Source organism: Bos mutus, chromosome 17 (genome assembly GCF_027580195.1).
Source record: "Bos mutus isolate GX-2022 chromosome 17, NWIPB_WYAK_1.1, whole genome shotgun sequence".
NCBI lineage: Eukaryota > Metazoa > Chordata > Mammalia > Artiodactyla > Bovidae > Bos > Bos mutus.
This window is the reverse complement of record NC_091633.1, coordinates 1144855-1154842: the sequence shown is the minus strand read 5'-3', so window position 1 is coordinate 1154842 and position 9988 is coordinate 1144855. Positions and strand designations below refer to the sequence as shown.

General features: G+C 52.2%; 1 protein-coding gene across 1 annotated transcript in view; it reads left to right on the top strand.

Moving 5' to 3' along the window:
* The first annotated feature begins 9084 nt into the window (after window positions 1-9084).
* The window catches only part of MAPK1 (mitogen-activated protein kinase 1), a 57247-nt gene continuing 56343 nt past the window's right edge, over window positions 9085-9988 (top strand). The window contains exon 1 of the mRNA XM_070385735.1: window positions 9085-9421. Coding sequence (XP_070241836.1) covers window positions 9303-9421 — 119 coding nt within the window. The 5' untranslated portion in view covers window positions 9085-9302. The remainder of the gene's footprint in view (window positions 9422-9988) is intronic.

Below are 9988 nucleotides of genomic sequence, written 5' to 3'. Positions count from 1 at the left end.
TTCGGTCTGTGTGCCAGGGCCTCACGTGTGAAGCTGGTTCTAGGCAGCGGCCTCTCGAGTCCAGCTTGCGTGTCCCCTGCTGAGGCCAGCCGCCTGTCATGGCCCCCTCTTCCAGCCTGGGCCGGTTCTTTCATCAAGCGTTTGACATAAACGCATGGAGAAGCAAAATCATGGATCAGACGTAATTGATCGTAACTGTGGGCCCATTAGCCAGCCTGGGAGTACCTTGTCCAGCCTCTGCCTCGCGCTGTAAAGGATTTCTGTGTGGACTTGCCTGCCTGTGCGTCTCCTGACACCGTCAGTTCATCCTGCTTGTCATTCTGACGGGGCCCCTGCTGGCTGCATTCTTCTGCTCCGTGTCCTTATTACTCATGGCCTCCTTCTGGGATTCATCCGTGCAGGGGGGGTCTGGCTTCTTGCAGACAGAGCTGCTATGAACATCCTCGGTCAGGGTCCTGGTGCCCTGGAGTGGAACCTCCGGCTGGGACTGGCCACAGAATTTGCAGGATCTGATACAGAACAAAACATGGGGCCCTGGGATAAATCATTAGGAGTTTAAACACGGCAGTTGCAGAGCCCCGTATTGGGGCCGGGCTGGGCGACCACTTGTGTGCAGGACGCATCTTCACCCCCACCAAGGGCTATGCAAAGGGCCTGTGCCATGCTGCGGCCCCTGGCACACAGGGTGTGTCCACGTCCCCCATCCTCACCTGCACTTGGTTCCATCAGACTCTAATTCCATCAATGTAACAAATATAAACCCCTGGTGTAGGCGATGGCCACCCACCCCAGTCTTCTTGCCTGGGAAATCCCATGGACAGGGGAACCTGGCGGGCTACAGTCCATGGGGTCACAGAGAGTCGGACACGGCTGAGCACAGCACAGCATAACGTGTATAACAGCATCTCTTTGTGGTTTTGTTGCATTTCCTTGGTTGCGTGTGTGCTAAGTCACTGCAGTCGTGTCCGACTCTTAGCAACCCCCATGGACTATGTATAGCCCAGCAGGTTCCTCTGTCCATGGGATCCTCCAGGCAAGAGTGCTGAGTGGGTTGCCGTGCCCTCCTCCAAGGGACCTTCCCAACCCAGGGACGGAACTCGAATCTCTTAGGTCTCCTGCATTCGGCACGTGTACTTTTCGTTTGCATTTCCTTGGTTACCAGAGAGAATGCGCAGATGATGTGTACGGACCACTGAGTGACTTCTTCTGAAGGAAAAAGAGTTGGACTCCTGTCCCTGGCCCTAAATGACCATGTGGGCGGTCACTCCCCTCCTATTCGGAAGTTCTGCCAATGATCATAACCCCTTCTGCTCAGGGGTCAGGCTACATGGCAAGGCTAAAAAAAAAAAAAAATTGAAAGAAATCGTATGGAAGCTTCAGCACCAGTCTCCAATGAATATTCAGGACTGATTTCCTTTAGGATGGACTGGTTTGATCTCCTTGCAGCCCAAGGGACCCTCAAGAGTCTTCTCCAGCGCCACAGTCCGAAATTGACCAGTTCAGTTCAGTCGCTCAGTCGTGTCCCACTCTTTTCGACCCCATGGACTGCATCATGGCAGGCCCCCCTGTCCATCACCAATTCCCAGAGCTTACTCAAACTCATGTTCATTGAGGCGCTGATGTCTTCCAGCCATCTCATCCTCTGTCGTCCCCTTCTCCTCCCGCCTTCAATCTTCCCCAGCATTAGGCTCTTTTCCAATGAGTCAGTTCTTCGCATCAGTTGGTCAAAGTATTGGAGTTTCAGCTTCAGCACCAGTCCTTCCAGTGAACACTCAGGACTGATCTCCTTTAGGATGGACTGGTTGGATCTCCTTGCAGTCCAAGGGACTCCAAGAGTCTTCTCCAACACCACAGATCCAAAGCATCAATTCTTCGGCGCTCAGCTTTCTTTATAGTGCAACTCACATCCATACGTGACCACTGGAAAAACCATATAGCTTTGGCTAGATGGACCTTTGTTGGCAAAGCAATGTCTCTGCTTTTTAAGATGCTGCCTAGGTTGGTCATAGCTCCAGAATCACTGCAGATGGTGACTGCAGCCATGAAATTAAAAGACCCTTGCTCCTTGGAAGAAAAGCCATGACCAAAATTGATATTGGGAGTGAAAATAAATGTAGTATTTCAAACAGTTTAGAGAAACGTGAATAAAGTTAGAGGAGTCCCAGTATCTGATTTTAAGACTTCCTTTATAGCTGCAGTAATTAAGACAGTCCGGAGAAGGCAATGGCACCCCACTCCAGTACTCTTGCCTGGAAAGTCCCATGGATGGAGGAGCCTGGTGGGCTGCAGTCCATGGGGTCGCTGAAAGTCAGACACGACTGAGCGACTTCACTTTCACTTTTCACTTTCATGCATTGGAGAAGGAAATGGCAACCCACTCCAGTCTGGGGGACTCCCCCAGTGGTCTAGGGGTTGACATTCCGAGCTTCCAGTGCAGGCGGAGCAAATCTGATCCCCTGATTGGCACGGCCAAAGCACAAATTTTGAATTAATACCCTGATACTGCCACAAGCGTAAACACATAGATGGATCGGACTAGGGAGACTCCAGAAATCAGCTGTCAGAAATGTAGCCAATTGAGTTTTTGGTGGTAAAGTATATATAACATAAATCTTGCCCTTCAGGACTTCCCTCGCAGTTCAGGGGTTGAGACTCTGGGCTTCTTCTGCGGGGGCTACCAGTGAGGGCCCTGATCTGGGAACTGGGATCCCACATGCCTCATGGCCCAAAAGTCATCAATCAAACAAACAAAAGACCTTTTTGTGGCAAGATATCTTTTATATTTCATGTAGGTGTAGGCCTCAGCATACACTTTTATGCCTTATTATGGTGCTGTTTCCCTTATCTTTATCCTTGTTTTGTATCACAGTCTGTGTCACATACTTTACTCTAGCTGGGTTTATGTATTTCTCCGTGATATATTTTACTGTAGCTGTGTTTCTGTTAGTTGTATTTCCAAAGATTATTTGTCTCCTGTTTTGCGCTGCTGTGTAATATGGTGAATTTGGTTTCGCAATGACTTTTTATTCTGTGTGTATTTTTTGGCACGTCTTTTCTTTTATTGGGGGATAATCGCTTTACAATATTGCGTTGGTTTCTGCTATACCTCAACGTGAATCAGCCGCAGGTAGACATATGTCCCTCCCACATGAGCTGCCCCCCTCTCCCTCCCCACCTCACCCATCCAGGGCGTCACAGAGCCCTGGGCTGTGCTTCCGTGTCACACGGCAGATCCCCACTTGCTGCCTGGTTTGCACGTGGCAACGACTGTGTTTCCAGGCTCCCGCCTCTGTTCGTCCCCCGCTTCTCCCTCTGTGTCCGCAGTCTGTTCCGGGTCACCATTGCTGCCCTGCAAACAGGTTTAGTGGTCTTTCTAGATTCCAAATGCATGCGTTAATATACAATATCTGTCTTCTCTTTTGGCAAGTCTTTGCTAACGACGGTAAATACTCAGAGTTTATCCTCTGAGCTGAGATTTTCATATTTTTATACAGGGATTTTAGCTATTTAGGTGTTTCTTATTTATTTACATTTCCCTTATTTGTTAGACCTACCTTAACTTTCCGTCATCTAATTTTCTAGTATTTTGACTTTTTTTTTAATGATTCCTTGACATTTCTTTTCTGATTACAATGTGAGGAAAGTGTCTAGTACACTTCTGGTTACAGGTCTCGATTTTTGTTGTATGAATTACCTTCTTCCCTTTATCTCTTGTAACGTGACACGAAGAGCTATCTCATTGAAAAAGACCCTGATGCTGGGGAAGATTGAAGGCAAAAGGAGAAGGGGGTGGCAGAAGATGAGATGGTTAGATAGCATCGCTGACTCCATAAACACAAACTTGAGCAAACTCTGGGAGATAGTAGAGGACAGAGGAGTCAGGGCTCAGTGACTGAACAACAAAAACAGCAAAACAATTTATGAGGTAGGCATACAACTTTTTACACTGGAAAAAAATGAAATTATTTTCTGTAAATCATTTTCTGTAAAACAAAGGCTTAGTACCTTGCTTTTCCTACCCTCTTTCTTCCTCTCTGGTTTTCATTGCATTAATCTGAGGTTAGAACCCCGGTTTAAAAAAAAATCCTCTTTCTCAATTTTTCCCTTTTGCAGTTTGTTTGTTACCATAGCAACAACAATTGCTTCAACTCATCAGCCTCAGTCTCTACTGAGCGGTGTTTTTATTCAGTTATCTCTCCATCTTTAGCTGGTTTCAAGGCTCACTGCCAGTTCTTTTCCCTCATTTCATCATTCATGAGTTTCTGATTCATGTCCCAGTGATTTATTGTATGAGTCTGAGCCATTTTTGCAGAAAAGGGAGTCAGCCGGGTTGTGTATTAGTCACAAACTCTTGTGGTTTCAAGTGACAAAACCGTACCTCAAACTGACTTCAGTTAAAAGAGACATATTGTCTCATGCACTTGTGAAGTCCAGCCTCGGCCGAATCGCCAGGCTGTGTCGTCAGGAAGTTGTCTCCGTCCTTGGGCCCTGCTTCCCCGTCTCAGCTTTACCCTAGAGGGCAGTTTTCACGCTGTGGCGTGTTTGGCCCCACTCCCACAGCTCCTGCTCTGCCAACCTCGGCAGGAGGGAAGCACCCCTTTTCAGCTGTTTCTGCAGAAGTCTGGGCTGAGTGGCATTGGCCTGGATCGGGTCTCCTGCTCATCTTTTGAACCAATATCTGTGACTCTGATTGGGGAGCCCTGGGTCACAGGCTTATTCCTGACTTGGGGCAGGGGGGCAAATGCTCTAAGTGTAAGAAAACTGGATTGTTGCTACCAGAAGGAGAAGGGGTCAATGTTGGGCAGGCAGAAAACAACAGATGTCCACGTGTCTTCTAAGATTCCACAGATCTGCACACTGTCACCACTCTAGAGGGACACTCAGGAAGACATCAAGGTGGCCAGCTAGCCGTCTAAGCAGGGTCTTAGGTCTTGGGCTTCCCTGGTGGCTCAGCTGGTAAAGAATCCGCCTGCAATGTGGGAGACCTGGGTTTGATCCCTGGGTGGGGAAGATCTCCTGAAGAAGGGAACAGCTATCCACTCAAGTATTCTGGCCTGGAGAAGTCCATGGACTGTATGTATAGTCCATGGGGTCACAAAGAGTCGGACGCGACTGAGCAACTTTCACTTGGGCTTGGATAGCGGCTTCCGTGGTCTCCTGGCACTACAGAGCCATGTTCAGGGTGTCAGCTCCGTGCTTCTGGAAATTTGTTGTTGTCAGTCTAGCTAGATGATTCTTCCCGCCGGGCCTGGCTCATGCCAGCCTGACTCAGCAGAAGCTGATGTGTATCTAAACCCCATCTTGGAGGGAACAGCAATTGCCAAAGGACCTGAGCAGGGCTGTCTCCTGGTCAGTGCACTTTCCCTGTCGAAGACCACAAGGGAAGCCAGACTCTCATCACAGGGTTGCTTAGCGACCAGAGAAGCAGGCAAGAGAAGTTCTCCGAGAGTCAGTGACTTTGAAACGCCCGCAGATGCTAGAAGAGTGAAGAGACGACATGTTACCCGCAGAGAGAGAGGTACGTGGCAAGGTTGCAGGGCAGAAAAGAGCTGAGAGCTGTCTGGCCTGTCTGGAGCATGGGGAGCGGGCAAAAGCAGGGCGGAGGGCAGGTGCTGTGATACATCACTTGTGTCTCAACTACAAAGAAAACAGTGCTTTCCAGAAGTTTCAGATGCGTATGAAACCACCAGGGACCTTGTGAAAATGCAGATCCCGAGTCGGCAGGTCTGGGGTGGGGCCCAGGGTGTTGTGTTCCCAATAGACCCCCACCTGATGCTGCTGCTGCTGGTCTGGAGGCCACACTTTGAGTAGCAGTGACTTCCAAAATACTGAAAAAAATAGAACGTATAGGGGTTTGCGATGGGTCAGATGCTGGGAGGGGTTGGGAGTATGGTAAAATGAATTGTCAGGATCATCCCCAGACCTCAGCTGGAGGATCTGGGTGGTGATAGGATCCAGAAGCCTGAGATGAGGAACAGGTCTGGGTGGGGTCGATAGTAATCGTAACGTTTACTGAGTACGTACTAGGAGCCAGGAGCTTTACATCTGCTGTCTTATTCTGTACAATAGGGAGGTAAGTGCTGTTGTGATCTCTGTTTTAAGAGTGGGGAAACTGAGGCCAAAGTCGTACAGGTAGTAAGCAGAAAAGCCAAGGTTCAAGCTCTATCTTGCCATCGGAGTGCAGGGCTCCTGCAGGTAACCGTCGGCAGTTTGGAAAACGTGGAGCGGAAGCACCCGTAGGGTGTCACATGGATAACCCACCCTCTCAGACTGCTGCCAACTTGTTCCCATTTTCCTTTGGCATTTTATTATTACAGAGGAGGCATCGGCAGAAAACCAGCTTTCAGCTTTTTATTTTTCGGCTGAGCTTTGAAACATACAGGATCTTAGTTTCCCAGCCAGGGATCAAACCTGTGTCCCCTGCATTAGATGGTGGACTCTTAACCACTGGACCGCTAGGGAAGGCCCAGCTTTCAGTTTTTCAAATAGTCCTTTTTTTTTTTTTTTTAAATGATCAAATACTGTGTTTTTCTATCCCTGAAATTTCAGGACTTTTCCAGATTATTATTTTTTTAATTAATTAATTTTTGTGGTTGTGCTGGGTCTTCCTGCTGTGTGGGTTTTTCTCTAGGTGCTGAGAGTGGGAGTTACTCTTCCTTGCCACGTGCTGGCTTCTCATTGCAGCGGCTTCTCTTGTTGCAGAGCAGGCTCTATGGGCTTCAGCGGTTGCTGCATATAGGCTCAGTTGCTCCACAGCGTGTGGGATCTTCCCGGACCTGGGACAGAAGGAGTGTCTTCTGCACTGGGCATTGTTTTTTTTTTTACTGAGCCACCAGGGAAGCCCCTCCAGATTATTTCTTGAAGTTGGTTTCTGCTTATTTTTCTGGACTCAGAGAACTCACTCAATTCCCCCCCTCCACCCCAGATCTTTTTAAAGCGAAGGCAAAATTTCTTTTGGTATAATTTATCACGTCTAATGGATTTGCTGTCTTCTTCGGGGTGCCTATTCCTCGACTCTCCGTGGCGTTCTCCTGTGCGTTTTCTTCTCCAGGAGCTTCATCACTTACTTGTCCTCAGAGTTGTCTTCTGTGTTGCTGATCGGCCCTTCTGCGTTATTCCATCTGCTTTTTACTGCTCTGACCACCGCTTTTTGCTATCGTGATTTTAATTTCAGGATACTCTCCATTTATCTCGGCCTGTTCCTTAAAACCAATGTCCTCTTTTTAATCGAGAATAAGAATCAGGTGCTTTCTGAAACTGGGTTCTGCCTCATGGGCTAAATATATTTATTGCAAAGGAGTGATTTTTGGCTCCAGTACTCTCTTTTCTCATGTGCCACACATTTTTCCCTAGAGGGTTCATTTATTTTTTTTTTTGCTTGGAGATTGTCTAATTGATCTTTATTGATGCCTGGAAGTCCAGGCTTTCAAGACCACAGTGCTGGACAATCAGGATGCAGGGTCTCCCACTCTGACTCCCCTCCAAAGAGGGCGCGGGTGGAGGTCCAGAAACAGTGGGGAGACGGGTTTTCTCTCTTCGTCTTAGCTATTCTCAGCATTCACTTGCTTCAAGAGCCGACTCTTATTTTTCAACCTGTGGTGTCTGTGACTATTTCTGAGCCTCAGTGTGTTTGTCTCCTTCTCTCTAGATCTTGCTGCTCTGGTTTTCAGTGATTCTATCTTTGCATTTTTATTTCAGCATGTCCTACGTCTGAGGTTCTTTCCATGTCTACCGATCTCAAGTCTCTGAATCTTAATGTCATTCTCAGTGTTTCAACGCCCTACTCCCAACCTCTTTCAGTTCAGTTACTCAGTCGTGTCCGACTCTTTGCGACCCCATGAATTGCAGCACGCCAGGCCTCCCTGTCCATCACCAACTCCCGGCATCTACTCAAACTCATGTCCATTGAGTCCGTGAGGCCATGCAACCATCTCATCCTCCGTCATCCCCTTCTCCTCCTGCCCTCAATCGTTCCCAGCATCAGGGACTTTTCAATTGAGTCAGTTCTTCGAATCATGTGGCCAAAGTACTGGAGTTTCAGCTTCAGCATCAGTCCTTCCAATGAACACTGGTTGGATCTCCCTGCAGTCCAAGGGACTCTCAAGAGTCTTCTCCAACAGCACAGTTCAAAAACATCAATTCTTCTCCGCTCAGCTTTCTTTTTAGTCCAACTTTCATATCCATACAAGACTACTGGAAAAACTGTAGCTTTGACTAGACGGACCTTTGTTGACAAAGTGATGTCTCTGCTTTTTAATATGCTGTCTAGGTTGCGAGCGACTTCACTTTCACTTTTCACTCTTATGCATTGGAGAATGGAAATGGCAACCCACTCCAGTGTTCTTGCCTGGAGAATCCCAGGGACGGGGGCCCTGGTGGGCTGCCGTCTATGGGGTCGCACAGAGTTGGACACGACTGAAGCGACTTAGCAGCAGCAGGTTGCCGGAACCTCTTACTCTGCTTCATATTTTTTCATAACACCATCACCACTGGCGTCTGCTGCCCAGTCTTCCTTGCGACTCATCGCTTCTTCTGTCCATCGACGCTGTGCATCCACGTCTCTCTCCGCTGGAAGGTAACTCCGGGGAGCCTGGACCGGCAGCATCACGGTAAGGAACACCCGTTGAATGAGCCTCTGTCCGACCAGCGGGCCCTGCCCGTCCCGGACTCTCCCCTCGGCCTCCACATCTGGGTTTTCACCGTCTCAGGATGCAAATGTCTTTCTCGGTCTCGGTCCCTCTTCCGGTTTCTATCCGGGCGTCGAGGCCTCAAGTTCGTGTGGACCGCGCACGCGCAAAGGCCAGGTCCGGGCGCACGGCTGGGTATGGCAGGGTCCGCCTTCTCGGGTCGGCGCGGCCTTCGGGTCTGACGCCCGGGTCCCCGGTGCCTGGCTGGTGGGGGGGCGCCCCGCCCCCAACTCCTCGAGCGCCTGTGGCCGCGCCCCGCCGCGCCGGCCGCCATGCCCCGCCCCAGCGCGCCTCTTCCGCCGGTCGCATGCCCCGCCCCCTGCGCGCGGAGAGCCAATCCACGCGCACGCCGCCCGGGCCCGCCTCGACGCCCTCCTCGGCGCGCGCCCCTCCCTCCGCCCGCCCGCCCGCCGGCCCGCCCGTCAGTCAGGCAGGCAGTCGGTCCGAGCGGCGGGTACGTCCCCGGCTCTCCCGAGCGGCGGCCTCCCCGCTCCTTTCCGGCCAGCGGAGGCAGCTGCGGCGGCCCGGTCCCCCGGGAGGCGCGGCGTGGGCCGAGCGGCGGCCGCGGAGCGTCGAGCGCAGCGCGGCGGCGGCGGCGGCGGCCCGGCAGCCAACATGGCGGCGGCGGCGGCGGCGGGCGCGGGCCCGGAGATGGTCCGCGGGCAGGTGTTCGACGTGGGGCCGCGCTACACCAATCTCTCGTACATCGGCGAGGGCGCCTACGGCATGGTGTGGTGAGTGTCCGCGACCCGCAGCCCGCAGCGCCCGCCCGGGCCTGGCGGGGGAGCCGCCGCGGCCTCGCCCGCGCCGCGGCCGGACGCCGGCCCCGGCCCCCCGGGCTGCGCTGCCGTCTGCGCGCCGAGGGGGCCTCGGGCGCGGGGCGGAGGCCTCGGGCCTGGGCGTCGCTGGGCGCGGGCGGGGGGCTGGGGCCGGGCCCCCGAGGCCCCCCCTCCGCCGGGTGCGCGCAGCGCGGCCGCGAATTCCTTCGGACGCTCGCCGCGGCGGGTGCGCACAGCCCCGACCTTAGCCCGTGGTCTTTTCCTCCCGTCGCCTGCGGCCTTCGTGAGGTGCCCTCCGCGACGCCGGGGGCTGTCCTGCGCAGGCTTGCGAGCGGGCGTTCGTGGTGGGTTCTTGGCAGGCTCGAAACGGGTTTTAGTGCCGAGCTGCGCGCGCCTCAGGAGGATGAGCCCGCGTCGCTCTCCTGGTTCAGCAGAGTAGTCATCCGGAGCTGGGCCCAGTCTGACTTGCTTTTTCTTCGCGGGGCGTGAGCTCTCCTACCAGCCTTAAAGGCTGCAGACGTT